At 37.8% G+C, this 22,877-nt stretch overlaps 5 protein-coding genes and 1 long non-coding RNA gene across 7 annotated transcripts; 3 read left to right on the plus strand and 3 right to left on the minus strand.

Annotated features, from left to right (window-relative positions):
* Nucleotides 1-878: 878 nt before the first annotated feature.
* LOC110759719 (uncharacterized) lies at nucleotides 879-3,036 on the minus strand. Its single transcript, XM_021961823.2, has 6 exons — nucleotides 2,732-3,036; nucleotides 2,471-2,623; nucleotides 2,256-2,336; nucleotides 2,012-2,143; nucleotides 1,857-1,928; nucleotides 879-1,200 (listed from the first exon to the last, which is right to left on the minus strand). The coding sequence occupies exons 1-6, from the start codon at nucleotides 2,835-2,837 to the stop codon at nucleotides 1,124-1,126; spliced, it is 621 nt and encodes a 206-aa protein (XP_021817515.1). The 5' UTR covers nucleotides 2,838-3,036; the 3' UTR covers nucleotides 879-1,123.
* Nucleotides 3,037-3,979: 943 nt separating this feature from the next.
* On the plus strand, nucleotides 3,980-4,990 carry LOC110759811 (uncharacterized). The gene has a single exon (XM_021961950.2). The coding sequence runs from the start codon at nucleotides 4,091-4,093 to the stop codon at nucleotides 4,850-4,852; it is 762 nt and encodes a 253-aa protein (XP_021817642.1). The 5' UTR covers nucleotides 3,980-4,090; the 3' UTR covers nucleotides 4,853-4,990.
* Nucleotides 4,991-5,178: 188 nt separating this feature from the next.
* Nucleotides 5,179-7,743, plus strand: LOC110759715 (protein IQ-DOMAIN 19-like). The gene is made up of 4 exons (XM_021961818.2): nucleotides 5,179-6,042; nucleotides 6,168-6,386; nucleotides 6,771-7,364; nucleotides 7,463-7,743. The coding sequence occupies exons 1-4, from the start codon at nucleotides 5,713-5,715 to the stop codon at nucleotides 7,481-7,483; spliced, it is 1,164 nt and encodes a 387-aa protein (XP_021817510.2). The 5' UTR covers nucleotides 5,179-5,712; the 3' UTR covers nucleotides 7,484-7,743.
* A 147-nt stretch (nucleotides 7,744-7,890) lies between these two features.
* Nucleotides 7,891-13,749, minus strand: LOC110759747 (serine/threonine-protein kinase Nek2). Of its 2 annotated transcripts, XM_021961864.2 has the most exons (16): nucleotides 13,334-13,749; nucleotides 12,141-12,226; nucleotides 11,950-12,016; nucleotides 11,660-11,725; nucleotides 11,451-11,497; nucleotides 11,290-11,335; nucleotides 11,042-11,122; nucleotides 10,902-10,944; nucleotides 10,771-10,820; nucleotides 10,602-10,683; nucleotides 10,464-10,513; nucleotides 10,171-10,244; nucleotides 9,854-9,905; nucleotides 9,167-9,389; nucleotides 8,949-9,094; nucleotides 7,891-8,796 (listed from the first exon to the last, which is right to left on the minus strand). In XM_021961864.2, the coding sequence occupies exons 2-16, from the start codon at nucleotides 12,224-12,226 to the stop codon at nucleotides 8,107-8,109; spliced, it is 1,803 nt and encodes a 600-aa protein (XP_021817556.1). In that variant the 5' UTR covers nucleotides 13,334-13,749; the 3' UTR covers nucleotides 7,891-8,106. The 2 variants fall into 2 exon arrangements, with proteins under 2 accessions (XP_021817556.1, XP_021817554.1); XM_021961862.2 differs by having other exon boundaries at nucleotides 8,949-9,389.
* Nucleotides 13,750-14,759: 1,010 nt separating this feature from the next.
* On the minus strand, nucleotides 14,760-19,009 carry LOC148293451 (uncharacterized). Its single transcript, XR_015836456.1, has 4 exons — nucleotides 18,505-19,009; nucleotides 17,827-17,979; nucleotides 16,450-17,240; nucleotides 14,760-15,610 (listed from the first exon to the last, which is right to left on the minus strand). It is a non-coding gene; the product is annotated as an uncharacterized LOC148293451 (long non-coding RNA).
* A 288-nt stretch (nucleotides 19,010-19,297) lies between these two features.
* LOC148293452 (uncharacterized) lies at nucleotides 19,298-22,618 on the plus strand. Its single transcript, XM_088254468.1, has 9 exons — nucleotides 19,298-19,684; nucleotides 19,784-19,977; nucleotides 20,602-20,742; nucleotides 21,066-21,142; nucleotides 21,260-21,367; nucleotides 21,552-21,638; nucleotides 21,966-22,010; nucleotides 22,139-22,177; nucleotides 22,305-22,618. Exons 1-9 carry the CDS (start codon nucleotides 19,584-19,586, stop codon nucleotides 22,467-22,469), a joined length of 957 nt encoding a protein of 318 aa, XP_088110594.1. The 5' UTR covers nucleotides 19,298-19,583; the 3' UTR covers nucleotides 22,470-22,618.
* The last annotated feature ends 259 nt before the right edge of the window (nucleotides 22,619-22,877 follow it).

The following is a 22,877-nucleotide window of genomic DNA, read 5'->3' on the forward strand; positions in this document are numbered from 1 at the left end:
TGCTATGTGATGCATGTGGCCGTCTATTTGCAAGGGAATGTTAAGGTTAGCAAATATCTGGAGGAAAATGCTCCAGGTAGGACGTATAGATACGTTATCATCTCAATCTAGGATCATCAATTAGTAAACTTCTAGTTCTAGATTATATGGTGAGTAAACTGCTGTCTTGTGAGAGTTCAGAGCACGTGGTGTGCCTTACTGTTGGATCTATAGCCTAGATAGGTTTTCGGATTCATGATTGTCAACTATCAAAATCATTGAATTATATGATAAAAGTAAGGTTCCTTTTACCTTTTTCCTTTTTCCTTTTTTCTTGTTGAAAAAGTATAGTCAGAAGGGAGTGAACATCATCCAATCAGAAGAAAATGTAAAAACTGTTAGTGTTACAAATGAACAGATTCCAAGTCATGTTTTTGTTATGCGCTTCAAGCCTAAATCGTACAGTAGCTGTAATATGATTTTGGTTGCAACCCTGAGCGTGGAATTTTTAACTTGATCATGTTTTTAGTTGTCTTTTCCTTTTATGTTGATGGCATCAGTTTTAGTTGTTTTGCAAGGGTGAGTTCGATCAAATTGTAATGGAAGTTTTTTTTTCAATAAAACACTGATTTGCTTATAACTCCGAGTTGTTAATCCTCGTCGAAAAATTTGTTTCTACCTAGTTTCTGTAGGAACCACCATTTCAGTGTAGGTGAGTATGTATATCTTAGAAAGCCATAAGATACTTGTAGAAAATCTGAGGAAGTTTGATTAGTGGCAACTCTTTCCCTTGAAGTTATCTGAATGTTGTTATTTCGTTTAACTTACTTTCCTTGAATTCAAAGTGCGCAACAGAGAAAAATAAAGCCTGCTCTGTTAGTGATAGATGATCCATGGAATTCAAGTACTTGTAACAATCTTTCTATATATTATAATGTGAAATATATCATATATTACAGTGATCGCTGTATGACTGTGTTTCGAGTTATTTATACAAACTGACTTTATACAGAATGATGAACTACGGAAAAATCAAGGAATGTTACACCAACTCGAAATTAACCTGAAGTATATCAAATTCATGTATGATGAAGCTATAGAACAAACAAATAGAAGGCTCAATCTCGTGACAGCACTTTCCACCCTACTTCCACAGAATCATACCCACGTAGACCATAGCCATAGTCATCAACTGCAACTTTCCTGGCAAAAACGAGGTAGCTGGAAAACAAGAGGAAAAGAGAAAACCATTAGTATATATATATAGTGTGCATGCCATGGTTGAATAGCCCTTGCTTCTTTAAAATATTGGGATGTTGTCTTAGTCGCATGACATTTTTCTTTCAGACATCAGCAAATGTAAAATTCAAGTGCCTTGAATTTAGCCAAACGGGAGATAAGTTTTGCTCTTTTTAGTCTATGTCATCAACCTATATTCAGACAATGAATGAGAGCTAAAATCATATGGTGCCTTTTTAGAGTCAATTACGTAGAGATGTGAACTTTTGAAACCTCTAGTGCCTTGACTAAGTCTTAATCCTTAAAACCAAAAAAGTTAGCAAAGTATGCTAATTCAAAGATTAATATTTTTTTCATGGTTTTAACCTACCTAAACCATTTAGATATTGAAATAAGATTATTATAAACCAATACAAGAAGACACTATGAAACTTTTATTTCTTTATTTTAATTGTTCTTGAACAGGCATCACCCTACCCTGATGATAGTTGTATCCAGGTCCGGTACCTTCTCTTCTCTTAATTAATTAGTATATAGGAGTGCCATTCGTTCAGATTGAATTTAAACTGTGATTATCTAAGTAATAATAAGAAATAAAGAGCAGATAGATATTGGTGTTTTCTGGACAGCAATCTCACCTTGATTACTGTCTGTAGAAGTTGATTTAGCAACCGTAATTCCAAGGCTTTTACAGTCGGGTTGAAGTGTGCCTGAAAGATGAAAAAGGGGAGTGGGAAAATCATTTACCGTTATTTATTTCAACCAGAGAGAGGACAAGTGGGTGTGTTCTTACATTCATTGTAGCAAGGGAATGCTGAGACATTAAGAAGATTGTAGAAGCCTGATTTGCATTCACAGATAGGTGTATGTGCATATGTTTCGTTCCTTACACAGTTACCTTCTCCACAGTAAACCCAGTAGCAAGCTATATATATATTAAACCACAGAAAGGAAAAAAAACACATATTAGTAAAAGAATCATAAGTGATAATGAGAATCAATGGATATTGTGATTGAGGTGGTTTGATGGTAATTACGGTCAAAGGCCGACAAGTTGCGTGGAATTTCTTTAGCAGGAACTGGAGGTGGAGCTGGCTGGCAGCTGTAGTCAAGTGTACCTGCAAAAACATGAAAAATGAAAACGGTGAAATGTATGTCACTGAATTTTCCCAACTTCTGTATGCATCCTGCAAAACGGGATCCAGCTCCGCTCGGGAAGTTTTTATTTGAGAGGAAGAGAAAGAGAGCTTACAGTTGGGAATCACACAGGGGAGAAACTTAAGGTCATCGTCTCCCTCACGGGTTCGCTTCCAACCAGCATCACACTCGCAGGTGAAGCCTAATGGATCCTCTACATCAAATTTGCAGGTTCCCCTTCCACACTCCACTTCTTTGCACACCTCAGCTGTAACAACAACAACAGCATGTATAAGAAGACAGAAACCAGACAATAATGTTTACATAAGTAGAGAGAGAGAGAGAGAGAGAGAGAGAGAGAGAGAGAGAGAGCTACCGGCAATAGAAGGAGCTATGTTGTCCCACTCGAAGGCCAAAGCAGCCATGGGTAGCACCACCACCAGAAAGGCAGCAAAAAAGGCGATGGATCTAGAGAAAGCCATTTGTTTTGTTTGAGTCTTTGCAGAGAGAGATAGAGATGGAGAGGTTTTATGTTGGTTGCTGTTTCTAATGGTGTTGGGCTGTTTATATATAAAGTGTGAAATGAAAGATGCTGAAGATTTCTTTTCTTAGTACACAAACAAAGATAAAAATAATAACTAGAAAATCAACACGCTTATTTGGAGGAGCTTAATATAAGGTCTAAAATGTGAGAGAAGCTTCTGAATTTCTGATGCTGGCCTGATTCTGTCCACTGAAAGAAGGTTCCATAACTAATGAACATTGTCATTGTGGAGTGGACATTGCCCATTGTTGCTCTTCACGTTATAAAATTTAGTACAATCCAATCTCTTTGGGTCCACCAAGATTGCCAAAGTCAACAATATGCTACATTTGCTACTAGAAGAAGAAATTTGACAACCACAAAAATAAATAAAATCAATTGAAGCAGAGAATGGTTTGTTGATAAACTCCATTCAAATGCTAACTATTATATTAAAGCAAAAACATTGCAAAGTGTGCAAAATTCAAAATAGATTTAATTCTAGAAGAGTGACACGAGAAAATGAGAACCATAGAGCTTCCACAAAGTCAACATTTCGCCTTCATTGCCATCGTCATTTCAGGGTGGGTGGTTGAAAATTATATAACCAAAAATAAAGGCGGCGTTGAGTTTTAAAAACGATAATCCGTATTACAATGATGTTTAGTTACATGCAACTCATGCTCATGATCATGATCCTTCATCACATCTACAAATAATAATATTTGTCTAAGGTTGGCTTGCGAACTTGCGAGCAGAAGAAAACATTCACAAGATGATGAAATCCAAAGTCAAACACTCATAAATTATAAACCAAACCACTTATAGATTTTAATGTTTTTAAATTCAATAAGCATGCTTATGCTAATTACCAAGTTATTGTGCAGAAAAACTTTTATGAAAGGAGAAAAATTATCGCTTGTAGCATGCCGTGATTGGCTTGAGATGTATGTTTTTTTTTTTCTTCAATCCTGAGATACATGTTTAACACAAGTGTTTCTCCACTTTTGGGCTCAAATGTGAGACCCACTTAGAGAAGGTCGAGCACCCAAGCAGGCCAAGCCCAAATCCAGCCCACACATATTACAATACTCTTTTAGCATTTCTCATTCCGTCTTCATCTTCTTTCTCAGACCTCAGCCCCTCTGTGGTCAGCGGTCACTTCTCTGCGAAACCCTAACACAGCTAATCAGCTCATTTCCGATTCAGAAGATGATACGCATCTTTAAGAATAAACCCCTGAGACCATTGATCGAGTCTCCTTCAAGCTACAACTTCCTCCAGAGATGCTCTGTGAGTGGGACCGCAAAGGGTAAATCGAAGACGAAAACTGCACTGCCATTGAAGCGGTCAAAGATAACTGTAAAGAAAGGCACTGCAGAACCTGATTCTAAAGGTGGAGGTGGAGGTGGAGGAGGTAAAGGACAATCTCACAGAGATCGGGTCGAAAAGTTCTACGATCAATGCTTGAATGCCCCTACCCCTGTTAGGTGGTTAACGCCAGAACAGAGAGAACGCGAGATTCAGCGAGCTAAGTTGGGGCTTATTAGCAAAGAGCGGCAGCGAGAGATTGAGATGCTGAAGATAGGCAAGGAGAAATTGGGCATCCCAGAAAAGCCAACGATTCTTGGAACGCCCGGCTTGGATTTGATATCGCTGGGTTTGGTTGATGCGGAGAAGTTACCGAAATATAACCTCACTATTGAAGATGGCCGGAGGCTTGCCAAGGAGTACAGTAGGGTTTTGATGAGGCGGCACAGGGCAAGGCAGGCGGCGGAGTCCACGCTGTTGAGGTTGAAGAAGGAGGCGATTGAGGCATTGCCTGAGCATTTGAAAGCAGCAGCCTTGGTGCCGGATCTTTCTAAGTTCCCAGCAAATCGGTTCATGGCAACTCTGACGCCTCCCATTGAAGGCTACATTGAGAAGGTTAAGGAGGCAGCTAGGAAGAGCTCTGAGAAGGGGAAGCTTAGATGAAGAATTGATGCAGTGTTGCTGAATTAGATTAGTGCTTGTGTTTTGGTTATTAGCAATAATCTGGGTTTGGTTTTGGCAATTGAACGTGGGCTAAATTTTGTATTTTGAACCAAAATTGTTGAGCTTTGCATGTTTTCATGGTTTATGTTTCCCTGATATTTAGATGATTTAAAGAAATTACTGAAGCAAAAATGAACTGGATTTTTGTAAGTTTATAAAATACGTGCTTGGTTTTCAATTTTAGACTTGAAACATCCAGTTGAGCATAAAACCCAAGAGTAAAAAGAGGTACTCGTGCATCCGAGGTCCCGTGTTCGAATATCTCCTTCCAATTTCGTTTTAACGAAAAATATGAGTGGATGTCTTGAGAGAGATAATGAAGCAAAAGTTGAGCAGTTTGGTTACTGCGGCCAATGACAGGAAGAATTACAGGACCAGGAAATACGGATTTTTGTAGATGCAGTTTGATTTATTTGGTGCACCAAGGTGAAACACAGCTACCCCTTGATTGCCAGGTGCAGCCTCCTAAGGAAATCAAAATTCTAGCAGCTGAAATGTATTTTTTACCCAAGGAGGAGGAATCTTTGCCTATCTATATGACTCATGAGGGTGGCAAATGGCTTTATCAGAGAAACCTATGCAGGCCAAAGTCATTAAATTAATGGCATCAGACGACCAAACCAGATACGTATTTGAGAGATAGAGCCATGCATGCTGATAGAGTAACAGATTTTAATATATCAAGTATCCATACAAAGTCAACCAACCAAGATTAAGCAGTAAGATCATCACAGTCTATATATAAAAGCTGCAACTCTGTAGTTCTTCAGTCTAGAGCGGAATTTTAGTGACAATTAAAGATGGGAAAGGCAAGCAAATGGATTATAAACTTTCTGGTAGGAAAGCAGGAAAAAAAGATTAACCAAACCGATTTTTCGATTTCAACTGAGCATCCTTCTACTGCTACCAAGCCAGGGACACCAAAAGTGAAGCGAAGATGGAGCTTTGGAAGGTTAGCAGGCAAAGAGGCATGCCACAGGCCCTCCAAATCTGTTGATTCAATTGACACCACTATATTGCCTTTGCCTTTGAAGGCTCAGCAGAATCATGCCTTGACATTGGCTGTGGTACCGAGAGATGTTGAGGATGCTGCTGCCACAAGGATTCAAGCTGCCTTCCGTTCTCATTTGGTACAAATTTCCATCCAAAACATTAAAGATTAATTATTAATCTTAATTAACAACATAGATTTAAGCAAGATGGGGCAGTCTAAATCTATTTATTTTACATGATCATTTTGCTTATGTTGTTTTAGGCAAGGAAGGCTTTACACGCCTTGAAGGGTCTTGTTAAGTTACAAGCACTCATAAGAGGTCACATCGTGAGGAAACAAACAACTGCCACTATAATGCAGATGCATGCGTTGATGGCAATCCAGGTTAGAGCTCGGTTTAAGAGAATTCAGATGGCAGAGGAAGCACAGCAAGCTAATAAAAAGCAATTGACCATTCAAAGAGGCCATGGGGTGCATAGGGTAAGTCTCCTCCTTCAGTCTGAAATATATCTGCCATATTCATGCTATCTGTGCTAGTTTTTAATATGGGAAGTGACTTTAGAATTTTGGTTTGCATTGCTTTGTTCCTTTTGGTTCTTGGGAAGAAGATTTATACAGAAACCAAACTCTTCCAAATCGAATTGATGCTTATTCTGATATCTGTGATTCAAAATTTCCAATATAACATAAACCCAATTGAGCCTGGTACAAGTACTCAACATAAATTTCCCACCATTTTCTGATCAACCAAACATGAAGTGAGGGTCCTAAACTTGTCAGGCTCTGGCTGCCCCCCATACCAAGAAGGTTGCATATGATTGAAATCTTTAAATTCTGACTTAGAATATGGCCTTCTTTATGCAGAAGACAATGGACTTGAATTCCAATGATGTTCAAAGAGTTTCGAAAAGCACAAGCGCCCACCTTAATCATTCACAAACTGGGAGGCTTGAGCATGGCCACACAACATTCTATTCTGACCGTCTTTCCACCTCAAAGAGACATCAATACGAGGAGCCCTCCTTTCCAACAGCAAATAGTCCCTGGAACTATCCTGCAGCATCTAATCCAAAACCAACAAGACCCCCTTTCACTTTTCAACAGCAGGATTATGGAGACCCTGCGTGTTATGACTACACATTCAAACCAAATTACATGACCAACACGAAATCTTCGAAGGCAAAAGTAAGGTCACAGAGTGAACCAAAGCAACGGCCGGAAGGGAGCACAAAGCACAAAACCAAGCATACAGAATCATGGGATGCAACGGATGGTCCTATGGAGGATCAAGTTCTGAAACGTTCGTCTTCACAGTTCAAACCCAACGGTCATAAAAACCATGATCCCTGGTTTGTTAAGCTCTACAAGTCAAGAAGGTTGTTTGAGGACAACAAGCACACCACCGTTAGCCCAAGCACTGGTCATTCCAATTATAATAAATCTCTGGCTGCATATGAGGTAAAAATATAGCTCAATGAACTAAATTGTGCAGGTTGATATTCGTAATTTTTGCCTTTCTCATAATTGTCTAATTTTATTGAATTGCTTGATTGCAGCCCCATGTGAATTTGTACTAGCAGCTCCTCGCTCATCAGTTTTAAGTTGGGAAAAAGAAATGGATACTGAAGAGTTCTTACAGACACCTATGGCATGCATTGCACTACTGAAATGAACTTTCCAAAGAAATATTCTAATAACTAATTATACTTGTTTATGAGTTCAGTGCCATCTCAGGACGAAAATTATACCAAGTAACCATCATTTGAAAATTTGGAACCATTTCTTTTAATCTGTTAACATGCGAAGGTTTTCTCCTATCATGAATTTCTACCACTTGTTACTTCCAGTACTTATGTTTACCTTTTGTTTTTCTTTTTTTCTTTTCGGTTATTTCGGATCCCAGTTGTATTAAACGCAAACCAAGAATACAGAAAAAGAAAAAATACAAGCAGAGAGAGAGAGAGATTATATGCTCAGATTGATGTTACGCAATATTGAGAAATATTCTATTAACCCATCACAGTTTCAAACTAAGTTGAATCCAAGGTGATAACCATTCCTCTTCTCAGATCATAACCTGCAAAATCAGTATCTACCTAGGTGCCTAATTCCTCTTGAGAAGAATGATTACAGAAACTCGTAAACTACAAAAAAATATTGGAGTCTGAAATATATTACACGTGTTAACTGCTCATTGGAACTAATCATCCTGCTTGACAGTATTTTCCTTGATGCTCTTAGTCAGCCAAATAGCAGTTTCCCTAGGGGAGACCTTACCAGGCCCAAAAGGCTTCAGCAACACCCCAAGCTCATCATATCTTTGATGCTGGAGTAACCTTGCACTAAATTCAAGCAGCCCTTCTAAAGCTTCAGCCCTTTGCTGGAATGATTTGGTGTCAAACCGCCTGCGACGTGTGTCTGATGATGTTCGGCTTGACGCTCCAGCAGTCGCATTTTGATCAGAACATTCATCACTTTGATTGTCTTGTTCAGCTTGGAACATGCTGGATTGAATTCCCTGCCACGCACCAGTGAAACTAAGTTTGCGAGACGCTCTGTCACATGTCTGAACTGTACATTTATCCTTCATGATTGAACGGTCATCAGATTGCAGGGAACCAGACGAGCCTTGCACAGAGTGTGATGAAGTTCTTCTATGGATAGGCAAAAACTGTTCTTCATATAATTGTTCTTCATATGAGGCTAATGGAAACTCAGCTATTCTGTCAATTCGAGGGGAATTGACAGAAACATCAGGAGATTTAATACAGTGAAGGACACCAATATTGGGCCGGAAGGGGGATTGGTGAGTTGCAGCACTTGTTGGTAATGGCAATGATGCTCTGCGAGTTGTACTTGCTGCCTTTTTTGAAGTGCATGAAACAGGAAGCTGGAATAACAAAATTTATAAACTCAAACTTTACCAAAAATAGCAATTCAGAAACTAAAGATTTTTCAAAAGTATGACTTACCCATTAAATAGAGCTACTATGCAAGCTAAAGTTGCATGTGCATGGGGAGAGAGAGAGAGAGATATCTTACCGATGAGCGATTCTTTGGCTCCATCCATCTCTTGGGAGTAGCAGAAGCTTTAGCTGGAGCTCGAGTCTTAACAATATTTGAAGTTTTGGAAGCAATCGGCTGCTTGGATATGGCTGCTTTTCTAAAGGTTCTACCAGCAGACAGTCCTGCCAATTGTTGTTTCAGATAATTTGGCTTGTCATGCATTTCTTGGGTAGAGCACAGTGAATCTTGCTCACCTCCAGATATGCTAGGATTCAAAGTCCTATCATTGCTTAACGTATGGCGCTTATCCTGGTATGTGAAGAAACGAGCATCTTCTGGCTCTGCGAATCTTGTTTTCTTCAAATAACTGGGATCAGGCCAATTTACTGCTAAAGTTCCATGTCTTGGGATATTGATTTTGAGATGAACTTTGTGAACATAAGGCTGAAGGTGTGGATGACCAAGCAGCTCTGCAGCCTGCCACAAGCAAAAACACTTCAAATGAGATGAGAAGGTAAAAGCCGGGGACTGTCACAATTTGTACGAAATATGATTTAAAGGAATCAAACTTACCTGAAGGATATTGCATTTGCATACAGATTATATGAAGCCAAATGATTCCAGGGAACACTGGATTGATAATATGTATTCCATAGGTTTTGGATACAATGCATATGAGTTCATAAATTTTAAAATTACAAAACTACATAGCCAATCAAATAGAGCAGACAGCAAGGTGATGAACCATTCAGGTCATGGAAAAATATGGCAAAAACATTGTACCAGCTTGTGGCGCATCGTAATGAGATATGTTGGATATGGTGAGGAAGAGAACAAACAGTGAATTCATAATTAATTTTGTAAAATCTATCATGTTTGACTACTATCTTAAGGTGGGTTTATTCACATACATTTTTACACTAGAGGAGAAGTATACATACACTTGGCCTGAGTTCTGGGTTTTTCCGAAGCATGCTTTTAATAAGGCCTCGGCTGAAAATAGAAATAAGGAAAATGATTAGATAAACAATATTCACCTATTAAAAGCCAACTTAATCACATCCACCTAGAAAAACATGGTAATAAAAACCAGGCTACTGAAGCATCTGTTATGTTTGTTACTTGCACTTATCCTTACACAATTCTAAATGTCCCACAAAGGTATGTCCATAATCCTATGCAGTAAGGAAGGCAGCTAAACATGCACTTGACATTAAATAGCCACCAAAAACCAAACATAGACGAGCTAAGGACTTACAATGCAGCAGAGTACTTTGTGGGAAGGGGAGCAACTATGGACCTGTTAATTTTGTTAATCAGTGCTTGTATATCCTGTTAAAGAAACAGGAAATAAGTACACAAGAAAAAAAGAATCATGTGAAAGAAAAGTCTGCATACATGATATAATATAAGATACTGATCTATCTATATATATGCAGTTAAGGAAACAGTCTATAAATAAAACCAAAAAACAGATGGAGTAAACACACACAAAATAGGCAAAGCAATGTATCTCTAGATATCTGTAATATAAGAGTTCCAAAAACTCACAAATGCTTTAAATGCGGCCTTATGAGAAGTCATTTCATAGATGCAGCATCCTGGACAAAATATATTCAGTACAATACATATTGCAGCTAAGGAGAAAAAGAATCAAGGCCAAAAAATTTCCACATACAAAGTGCTTACCCAAAGACCAAATATCTGATTTTGAACCATAAGGTATATCCGCAAGAAGCTCAGGACACATATAGCTAGGTGTTCCCACAACCTGAATCAAGAGATAATGATTCTTACTACAGATAGCTTCAAGACATTGTAAATAATTGAATTTCGGAGAAGGATCATAGTTACTTACTGAAGAGGCAAGATCATCTGAAGTCAACATTTTGGCAAGTCCAAAGTCACCTGCTCCCACGTTGATCAATTGTTGTCAGAAAAATTACACCCCTCTTATGGAGAACTATAGAAGATTATAGGATCACTTACCAAGACGTATATCTTGATCTTTTGTCAAGAATATATTAGAACACTGAAACGATCATGGTACACTATCAGTACAAAATAGCTTCAGACATTTTGAAAGGAGATAGCAACACCATCTTTACTGGAAGAAATATGTCACTAACCTTGACATCACGATGAAGAATATGATTCAAGTGCAAATAGTCGAGCGCCATTAGAAGTTGAACAAGCCACTTACAGAGCTTCTGATAAAAGTTAATTGCCTTGACTTAGATGTAGAGGAGCCAAAATTACAGTTATCTAATGCATAAAAGTGATACTGTAGTACTGTGCAAGGAATGTGTATATAAGAAAAAACTTTCTGCAGGAGGAGAAAACAAAGACAAACACAAGAATCAAAATAACTTCGAACCTCTTCAGGGAAAAGAAGACCATTGGCTTTTTTTATAGCTTCTGCCCTGTACCACAGAGAAAAGTAGCATAAGTGGCCAACAACATGCAAGGCTTCAAGTAGAAGCAGATGAATCCACATATATATAAAAAATCAGAATTTCAGCACAACAGAAAACTTACATGTCTCCTCCTGCGCAATAACCTATAATAATGCACACATAGCAACCCTGAGAACAAGGGAAGAACCAATATTACACAGTGACACAGATGCTTATTGCCAAACAATCAATTATACACTGACAAAGTAATTCATAGATTAAATATGCCCACAATTTACTTAATTGCCATCGATACACAGTTACACAAGATATAGTTGCAAAAAAATGTACCTTTTCCACCCAAGAATCCTTGTACTCCACAATAAATGGATTTCGTAATTTAGAAATGAGCTCCATCTACACAAAAATGGAAAACTGTCAATCTGGAGATATCCAATATACATAGCCTTCCGCATATCCATTACTTGTGTTCTTTCCATTTTTGCTTTAAGTCCTCTAGAAAATTAATTTAATATAGCGTATATGGAAGATTATCAGTTAAGGCCCATAATAATGGAAGATTAACAGCACACAAAAGTAATGCATTAGTTCCATGAGACAATCATCAATAAAGATACTACCTCCTGGTGGGCAGATCTCCGTGATCTATCAGTCTGGCGAGCAAGCCGAATCTTTTTCAACACATACCTTTATATATCAAAGAGCAAAATTAAGACCCATTCTCAAAATCTGCATGATGATATCATAAGGAATACTTGACCAGCGGATGGCCCCAGGGGAAGAAAAAAGGAAAAGTTAATTCCAGTCTTACTTCTTCTTTTCATGCTTATGCCTGACAAGAAGTGCAGAACCGAAAGCCCCTTTCCCAATTTGCTCTAGAACTTCATATTGCTCCATCTGATTGACTCAAAATTTATGTTTTCTAAGTAAAGAACAAAATGGTTTTAATCTCATAGACATTCACAATAGCACAAACAATTCTTTTCAATTCTCGGAATGCACTTTAAACTTGAAAGCAACGTAGCAAAGTAGCAGCAAGAGAAAGCTATATCATATGTGAAGTTACTCAAGACTTGCATAGCTCAGAGGCAAGCATTTATTTTATTCTTGAGAAACAAACAAAGAAAATGCAGGGAACAATACTACATTTTCACTCAAGAAAATTGATAAACTCTTGAAAGTAAGAAAGAAAAGAAATAAAAAACAATAGAAAACAATGAACCCACATAAAATAAATCTAAATGAAGCCTTCGGTTCTTGAGAGAAATAAGCTCTCAAATAGTCTACATTACCACAATGCACGATAAATTTGATCAACCATCGTGTAACCCCCTTTAACTTCACCAAATACAAAAAGTCAAGTCAATAACCCAGAATTTTGTTTTCCTTTTAAACGAAAGTCCAGTTCTTTATTTTTGAAATCCAATGTGGAAAAAAGCATATGAAAATACATAAACATTTTAGAAAGAGCAGTAAAAAATTGAAGTTCGTGTTAAAATCAGCTCAGCCAAAGGGTCAGTTTTAGGCTCAAATGCGCAAGCCTTCGTTTTTCCAGATCCCAATAGTAAGTAAAACTAGAAAAACTATGCAATGTACAGTATAATTGGCCTTGCTTTCCCACATTTTCTTCACGACCAAACAAGGTAACATGTACAGTGAAAAGTAAGTACAAAGAGAGAGCACAAAACAAAAATATCCAACTAAAACACTCAGTAGCCACATATCAAATACCTAAAAAGATTTAGAGGAAGAGTCTGAAGAGAGACAGCAGAAAATGTATTTTAGAAGAACAAAAGAAGTTATCTTCTTGCACTATGCACATAAATGTATATCGTAATTGAAATTAACAGAGAAAAACAGAGCGAAAGAGGATTTAAAATTAAGCGAGTTGCTTCTCAGAAAATGGCAAATGCACCTGAAAACTAAACCCAAGTCAAAAATTTGAACTCGGATGCCGAGAAAATAAAAGACAGCAAATTTCACACAGAGAGAGATTGGGAAGACCTGAATGTAGAGTGAGTAAGTTGGATCGAAGAGAGATCACATTCACAATGCAGGTGAGAGAGGAGACATTGGGAGCAGGGGATAATGAGCTGAAAACGACACCGCTACTGGACAAGTAGAGTACAAAGCAGCAGAAGCAGAAGAAGAAGCTGCAGAGGAAGTTGCAGTAGCTCTTTCCCCCATTCGCCCATTTGGGTTTTTTCTTCTGCGCTTTTTACTCTCAGCTCTAACTTCTCAAGAGACAAAACTGTCAAGTTCTTAGAGAGAGAGAGATGGAGATTAACATTTATACAAACCATAATAAATAAACCCATAAATCCTAGAGAGAGACAGATTCATCTTATTATATCCTAAGCATAAAAAATTATTTAAGACTTGAGAGAGAAAGATGATGGGTCAAATGGGAAAATGATGGAGTGATTTTTGTGAAAAGGAGAGAAGTGAGTGAGAGTAAACTCTGCTCCTGTACATGGCATGGCACTGAGACACTGACAAACAAGGGGTGGGGAGCCTGTGAGGATGGACTTGGTCCCACTGATTTTGTCACAGCTTTGGAGACTTTTTATTTACTTAAAATCTATATGATGGATTAAAAACTTCAAAATACATTTTTATCTATTCAATTTTCATGTCATTTTATATGGATTTATCAGGTTTAATACTAGGAAGGAGGATTGTAACTTAAAAGAATATACCAAAAATTAACTTAACCGTTAATTACAAACACGAGTTAGATTAATTAATTAAGGTAGTGTGTTCGCCTCCTTACGTCTAAGCCCCTCTCCTTTCCTCCTCAATTGTTTTAGTTTTAGACATAGTTATGGCAATCACGAGCGAACTTTCATGTGAACCACTTATGCCAACAGATATATATATAGATGACTTGTTCTAGAGGGAAGAGGTTAATAGAAAATATAAATATTATGCCAAAAGAAAAAAGCGAAAATCATCCTTTAATTTCATATAAAATTTTAATATTAATTTTTATTTGTTTTTTGATGGGATGCAAGAAGACCGACCCGACCAAGAGAAGCATCGTGGGGCCCGCACCATCCCTCTTCGCCCAATCGATCCCCCATCAACTCTCCCAATCACGAGGCTTACCATCCGGCGCATCATATTATCAAATGACCAAAATACCCATTCAAACTTTCAACCTCCGGTCGCGTGCTGTGACCACGTTCATTCATGAGAACAAACAAGTTAACAACACATGGTTGTGCAGTCTGGTTGGGGGTACTCGAATGGTCAAAGGGCTGTATCGGTATTTAAAATAAAGGGATTAAAATCCAATAATTGTATAAAATTCCGGTAATTTTGAAGATGTACATAATCATCAGATTGGTTGATCTGTTGGGAGGTTACTTTTCTTTTCATTTATTTTCTTTAACAAATATTAATTAAAGAAAATATATTAAATGTTCTGAATTGCTAATGGTTGGCACATTACGATACCATTTATTTAAATAAATAAATAAATAATAAAAGCAAACGGAGGGAGTAATTGAAGCAAATGAATAAAGAAGCTTTAAGATATACAGAGCAAAACTCGTGGAAGTTATAAAACGTACATGGAATGTAACCTAACTACTTTAATTTTGTGACTCTCGTGAGCCCTTCCAACCAGATGGGTGCAACTGGTGATACTAGGACCGGGGTTGTCGCCACGTTGCAAGTTGTCCGTTGTTGTGTCAACTAAGATAGTGATATTCCTTGGGATGAGCAACCGCACCAACTCACGCCCATCATAAAATTAAAAGCTATACAGAAGAGAAGTTTTACTATGGAAGTATTTTGCCATCCCCACCTCTCAAAAAAAAGGGAAGATCTACCAGCATTTTATCTCTTTACCAATAAGTGCTGCGTGTTGGATGAGGACATGTCCTTCTTCCAGTAAAATGTTCGGGATCGCGAGATTGTGGAGGTCGTCCCTCAGTGCGTCTCACCAACTTTGCTGTATGATACCAGCCTTAGTTTAACACTTTGGATGCGCAAGCATCAACATCGGAGTGGGGAACCGGTTCCCATACAGGTGAAACCATTATGTAAGGTGGAAGTGCTCAAGAGTAAGCTGCCGCTAGATTCACTGGACTACACTGTACCAGCCCAGATTTTTTTTACTCTATTCCACGAACAGCATAGCATGGGTCGACTGTTCAGACTTTGGAATGCTAGGACAATGAAATCCCACCAAATCCGTAGCGGTGACTTCTCTATGTGGTGCCTAATCTGCCTCTCACGCTAACCGTGGAGTCTATGGATGGGAAGTGCATTTGTCTGCAAGTAAAAGCCACGGATGAAGTTAGGCGAGTGAGAGAGAAGATTGAGCGGCTCAGAGGCAATGAAAAAGATGAATTTCCTCTTCCACCAGCCTACTCCTTCATGTATCAAGGGCAGGTGATGGAGGAGGGAAAGCCACTTTTCTGGCATCAACTAATATGCCAAGGACGTCGTGTGAAGCTGTGTGTTCCACCAGCGGCAGCCTAGATATTAGCTAGCTTTAAACACTGATCATGATGATGTTAGATAATATGTGCTCTGCCAATTAATTGGGTGTAATATGAAACAAATATATGACTAAGCATGTGATGTCATGTCATGTGATCTGACCCATCCCCGTTATGTGCCTTCATTCCAACACCATGGAGCATACAGCGAAATAAAATACAAAACCAGACTCCACAAATAAAATAATTCAAAGCTGAATTTCTTCTGCCCGAAACAGGGGAAGAGAACGAACTAGAACAAAGGACATTTTTGTACTGGAAGCAGTGGACTTATGCAAAAAGAAAATATGTTCGTAAGGAAGGTGAAGAAGGAATTAAGATACAAGTATAGACTCAAAATCAGCTTGCAGTAGAGCATCAAAGGGCACACCTGATACAGTACAGTGGCAAAATAGCACACAAAGTTATCTGTCAAATTGTCATATTTCAGCTTGTATTAAAGTCATGCATACAGATCAAATTAAAATGAAACAAGACCTTATAAAATATTAAAGCACTTGATCAGGCTAGTTAACTAAATTGACTTCACACACAACTCTTATAATGGAATCCATGTGTGCATGTACTTGTTTCAGGTATGCTACGAAACCGAGAGAAGAAACTGCATACCTTAGAGGGAGGTCTCAAACCTCCAGAAGAAGGTTGACTGGGGCTGGTGATTCCCTCATACTTAAAAGGGACTTATTTTCTTCTTGTTATTTTATGTTAATGCCGCCTTATTAGCAGTCTCACTAAAGTTAGCAGATGGCGTTATATCCTCTTCAAAAGAGTCCACTCTTTTATGGAACTGACCTTACACATTGAGCTGTATTGGTTTGGGTAGTTGTTTCAAAATCTTGAACTTTCTTGGAGAACTGTGTAGCTGCTGCTTGTTCGCCAGCTACGGCCGCTGGGAGACTTTAAGATCTCTCCAGTTCAGAAGTTCTAGTTTCTGGGACATTTGCAGAGATAGACCCTGGTTTCAACAAAAATCGATCTTGTGGATTTGGAAGTGGAAATTTTACCGGAAGGGGACCATTAACCAGGGGTAAGACCTCTAATAGCAGCTTCGTATATCTGAGACAGGTAAATAAGTACGATCCAAAATATACTCAGGGAGAGAGAGAGAGAGAGAGAGAGAGAGAGAGAGAGAGAGAGAGAGTTCCAAGTTATAAACACCTTGGTACCCACACATCTCAAACGGAACTAGCATGCTGGGAGATGGTACCTGAAGGGGTGGGCTACCCATTTACTTATGACCTCTTTATTTCTAATACAGAAAGGTGATGATTCCATGGGCTCCAAGACTGTGTTGATTAAACTTTGACTGTTCATATGCAGGGGAGGCTGGAAGCACAAACTGATTTATGTTGGCTTTGCGAGCAGCCACAGGTGTGTATTTTCACTCTGATTTATGTTGGCTGAAACCGAATGTCAAAATTTGTGTGCATGAGAGAGAGATATAGACGAAGAAAGAGAAAACATAATATCCAAAGAAACTTCAGATTTTTATATATATTAGAATTATGGAATTATTAACAAAACATGGAGTCATAAACCAAAAGCACAAGATGTCTACAAGAGAAACCCACCTAGGAAAGCACGACAAAGAACATTGAAAACAACCCTGTCATAAAAGCTATACAGAACAGAAGTTTTACTATGGAAGTATTTTGCCATCCCCTATCTCTCAAAATAGGGAACTAAAGAAACAACCTCAGAAAAACGTCTTAGAATAACGAGACTTCAAACTTTAGCTGCAAAAGTTTCCAAAATACTACATATTCCTGCGCTTAATAATTGGTTCACATGCAAATAAGTTTAGCAACACAACTTGAACCAGCCGACTCAAAATCCAGTTGGTATAAGCATGACATGTAAGGGTGCCTTTGGGTATTTTCATCCTTTCTTTCCAGCTATCTGACTGATCTTAGCATCCCCAAATTTGTGTGCAGACACACACACACACACACACACAGAGAACGTGCATCACAAAAAGTACCAAACCTTGAATACTTGAAAGTCTTGAAACTGGATAATGTTCTGGAAATTTAAGATCAGTGATTCCATCCACTGCATAAATTTCCCTATAGAAGTCCTCCATTGCTTTGATTGTAGCCTCATCGGGAACCTTACTAGCGGCATGAATCCAAAGGCGCCCTTCAAAATACAAATTCAAGGCTTTAGAAAAAGGCTCATCTCAAAGTTCAAAATTATAATGCCAATGAATATAATCATAATAACAAGAATACCAAAAAAAAAAAAAAAGAAGAAGAGCAAAAGACCAATTTAACAACAGTAATGCTTGATAATCCTTCATTAAACTTTTTCCTTTTAAGAACAAAAAGAGAAGATTGAGATCCCACTAAGTAGTTTAGACGTTCAGCGGACAATTCAGCGAGTTAACCGAAAAATCAAATCTTTTGCTCAAAATCAGATGCTTACAAACTAAAAGATTCGCAGCTTGCTTAAAGTTTTCTACTTGTTCAGTTCCCAATATATAAAATATTTCTAACACTCAATATTCTCACCCTCTCCTTTTCCACTCTTTCCCAGCTAGCAAATAGACCACATTCTCAAAAGTTCAAAGCTTAAATACTTCCACGGCAAAGAAGATTAGACTAAAACCAAACGGGTATTGAAAGTTTGAACTGAATTCAGAGGTTTTAACTTTAAGGTTCAAACCTCTAATAGGAGCGGCCCATGTCCGGCCTTGATACCATAAATCAGCAAAGAAGCCCATGGCTGGTGCATAGTCAAACATGGGCTTCTGTAATTCCCAGAAGAATGCCCTCTTCTCATCTCTGCTTCTTTGATTCTTCAGAAGGGACAGGCAGTTTGATTCCCTCGCTGCTAAATGTTTCCGATGTTAGAATACAAGGCTTCTAGTAATTAGTTTTCTGAATATTTTGGATGTTTGGGAGGAAGGAACAAATCACAGAGAGAGAATGAAGAAGAGAACATTGCTCTGAATTGAAAAATGGAGAGAGAGAGAATCTCTAACGGATTTACATCAAGATTGAATCTTAGCCATTGAAATTCAAAACTTTGTGACTTTGGCTCCAAGGTTTTCAGCTCAAGGGTTACACATCAACATCCGAGAATTAATTAGTAGGAAAGCCTTCTTTTTTCATGTTTTAGGCGACAGCAGACAAGACTAAAGTGGGAAAATCACACGTACGGGTTGTTTTAGTAGGTATGCTTATTTTTTGGTCTTAACATATAGTTTTTTTTTCTCCTTTTGGTTTTTGACTTATTTAATATTCTTTTTATGACATATTATCGAGATTAAAAGGAATATAGTTTTTTTTTTCTCCTTTTGGTTTTTGACTAATTCAATATTCTTTTTATGACATGTTTATTAGACCATATTCAATATTAAATGGAATTGAATTGAGGAATATTTGAAATTCAATTAACATTAAAATTATTTACAAACTATGTAGAATCATAATTAAGAGAAATTGAATTGAGGAAAATTTAGAATTCAATTAAGTACTATTTATTAAACTAGGTAGAATCGAGATAAGAATGGTATTGATTAAATTATCCTGAAATTGAAATGCACCTATTTAAAGAAATTATTAAATTAAAAAATGATTTATTGATGAATTAGTTCTACATGAATCCCGCCTCCTCTAGAATTCCTCATTAGTTGAATTCACGCCATTATAGGAACCTGTTACCTGTCTCTATTTAAAATCCACCCCAAAATCTCTTTTGAGTCATCTCTTCTCGCCTCTCTGACGACAGCCCGAGCGACCATGGACATGTACATGATCATTAAGACCGACAAGGAACGTTACGCTGAGCTTTTTGTGAAGTGGTACGAGGATGCAGAAGTCCTTCATATGGTGAAGAAGAGGTTAATTTTCCCCTCCACTGAGAACTAGGATCCAGACAGACATACTCGTTATATATATATATATATATATCAATGATGCATATTTCTGTGTTTGCTTAGGGTTGTAAAAGCCATATCAATGATGGATATCGACAACGTGAACAACGGCGTCGCTGATACGCCAAAGCAGAAATTGAAGTGGTTCGAGAATCCAAAAATCCTCCAAATATTCAAGAAGATGTTTGGCCCTTCACTGTACGAAGATGTCATGCCTGACCCCACTTCGTTCCTCAGTCGCTGCCCTAAAGGCTTCGGTACATACCTTTCTCTCTAATCCTCCAAATATTCAAGAAGATGTTTGACTCCAATCCAATCCAATCGAATAGGAGTTGATGGGCCCAGGAGAATTAATATACTAGTAATAATATGGTAAAGCTCATTCCGAAGGCCAACCTCGCTTAATATGAATATCCCATTATGATCATATTCATAGCAATCCATAAAACATAATGGAAAGTTTTTATTTCTGTATATGCAGCCAAAGTTTGAAATGTGACTGAATCATTTAGTTCACGGATGTACTTTCACATTCACACTGATTCCCCTCAATGTCAATGTAGAGTATGAAATTAGAAACTTCACTTGATAAATATTCATAACTTAGAATCTTATTAAACAATCAGACTGTAAAACTCAGAAACACATTGTGCTTTCCTATTCAAATCCTAATAAGAATCTAAATCCTACGTACATGGTTTTTTGTTTTAACTTGATGTGCAACAATTAGATTGATAGAGAAAGACCATAAAAGAAAATAAAAAATTCCATTATTACTTAAACCATTCTTGATTTATTTTTTTATAATGACTAATAATACTTTAATTGTTTAGAAGAATAAATATGTTCTTACCAATGAGCCTTTGCATTGTTTCGTGCAGAAACGGATTTGCGGCTAGTCCGGTGGGGCCAGGATCCAGACATACTCGACATGGTCCATAAGAGGATGTTTGAGCCTCCTCTGAACGAAGATGGAAAGCCTGAAGGGATCACATTTTCTAGCTACTTCCCTGCATGCTATGGTACCCCTCCTCTCTTGCTTTTATTCGTCTTTTTTTGTTAGTCTGCTCAGTCACTTGGGGAAAAAGAAAAGGAAATTGTTGAATTTTTGAGTTATGATTATGAGATTTTGTGTGAAATCAGGCTTTGGAAGATAATCTCCCTTGTTTTTTGTTTACAAGGGAGAATCTAAATAAACGTCTCGTGTGGGTAATGCAAGTAAGATAGAAGACCTTTGGGTAGTGTTGGTTTGTTGGTGTGATTAGCCCACTCATGGGGTGATGGATGAAAGCAACCTAGTATGAAATTAAGTGCTTAGCCTGAGTCGTTTCATCTTTTCGTGCAGGAACATATTTGCAAGAAGCTTGGCCGATGGTGAAATCTGCTTTAGAAGAGTATGATATTTCATGCATATTGAATTTGGTATGTCATGATAAATGTTGTTTTTGAGAAATATTGATATTTGTGAAATCTATTCTTGATTGATCGGTGGTCAATTCAAATCAACACTAACTTATTGTACTTTTTAATGATGGTCAGGTTTTTCTTTACATAACAATCAAAACAAGCAGGACTACTGACCCAGATATTATTGTCAAGGCCAAGCAGCTTGTTGAACTCTTGTCAATACATATTCCTGTACATCAGGTACAAATGGTAGTCCTTTGTTATTCTTTCTCATCTGCATCCTATGAGCTATACTGTGGTTTGAATGAAGTAAGCTGCTGCTAAGGCAGCAAGGCATTTATTTTTGCAGTTTCAATGCGACTCTCGTCTCTTTGAAGGCAATAGCATGCTATTTATATTGGTTGCACCATCGTTTTGATTTCAGGCAATTAGCGTACTGAGTGATATACAATGGGACATCATCAAGATTGGGCTAGGTGGTGGGCTTCGCTCTAAATATGGTATCACGCTGGTGGGTATTGCTTATATTGCTTTCCCCGTTTTCTTTTCTTTTTCGGTTACAGCCGTTTGTCAAGTTTTCTTAAAACAAATCTGATTTATTAAGTGTTATCATTTATAAATGTTGTTTGAAGCATTCATTACATGTAGTTGTGATCCGGGACCTTTAATTTCATCTGTATTGTACTCTAACATGGCGGTTAGAGCTTTTCTTTTATGCGAGAAAGGTGATGATGATGATGATGACCAGAGCACCCAATGGCTCACACCTATATGTGATTGTGATGCTGGAAATATAAGCTCCGTTTTCAGCCTCTTTTTATTTTTTGATTGTGTGTAGGATCAATGTGCGGAGCAGGTGAAACTCCTCATGCGTCCCTTAAATGTAGGTGCATAAAAGTATTATTATAAATCATGCTTTACTAATATGTGACTTGATTAGGTAGGTGCGTGTTTAATTCTTTCTATTTGTCGTTTGTCTAAACTTTGAAAATAAATATAATTGGGATGTAGATACTTGGAGGAATGACAACCTGCAATGTGTTTTTTCGTGTAAGTGTTCCTCTTCCTCGTTGTGACTTTGATCGTTCAATTGTATTTTATTCTTTGTCTATTTTTCTCTTCTGCTCCTCCCATCCCACCTCCAGAATTATGAATTTAATTTGTCTGTAACTATCAGAAAGACAACATTGCCGTTATGGGTTCACCGTTGGGATTAAAGCTAATCAAGAGGATCGTGGTAGATTGCATTGTTCATAATGTGGATCCTGCGTGCCGTGTGAATAGGATTTCAAAGTTCATGAGTTTCCAAGTGAGGAAGAATCTTGAGGATTTGCATTTGTGAAGAATCTCGAGGATTTTGGAGTTGTCTAGAATCTTGATGCTTTCAAGTGAGGATTTATTTAGGGTTATATTATTATTGTAGAAGAAGCTTAAAGTGTTAATTGCACTGACTAATGTGGTTGAGGTTTTGTCATGTTTTAATAAAGTTAATTACTGAGTAATGCTATTTGAAATTTTGAACCATAAGAAAATGAGCGGAGAAAGAAAAAAGCTTTATTACCAAGTAAAAGGAAACCCATGAGAAGGCCCAAAGCTTTAAAGTGTTAGTTGCCATGCCAAGGCCAAGCCCTGCTTCCTACCAAGCAAGTGTAAATTAATTCAGAACTCCCTTCCTCGCCGATACTTTCCTTCCAACCATGGAGGGTGGAGCAGTGGCCGTGTAACCGTGTTGTGTGAAAAACACTCGTAC

The sequence above is a fragment of the Prunus avium genome, chromosome 6 (assembly GCF_965620075.1).
Source record: "Prunus avium chromosome 6, drPruAviu1.hap1.1, whole genome shotgun sequence".
In the NCBI taxonomy this organism is placed as follows: Eukaryota; Viridiplantae; Streptophyta; class Magnoliopsida; order Rosales; family Rosaceae; genus Prunus; species Prunus avium.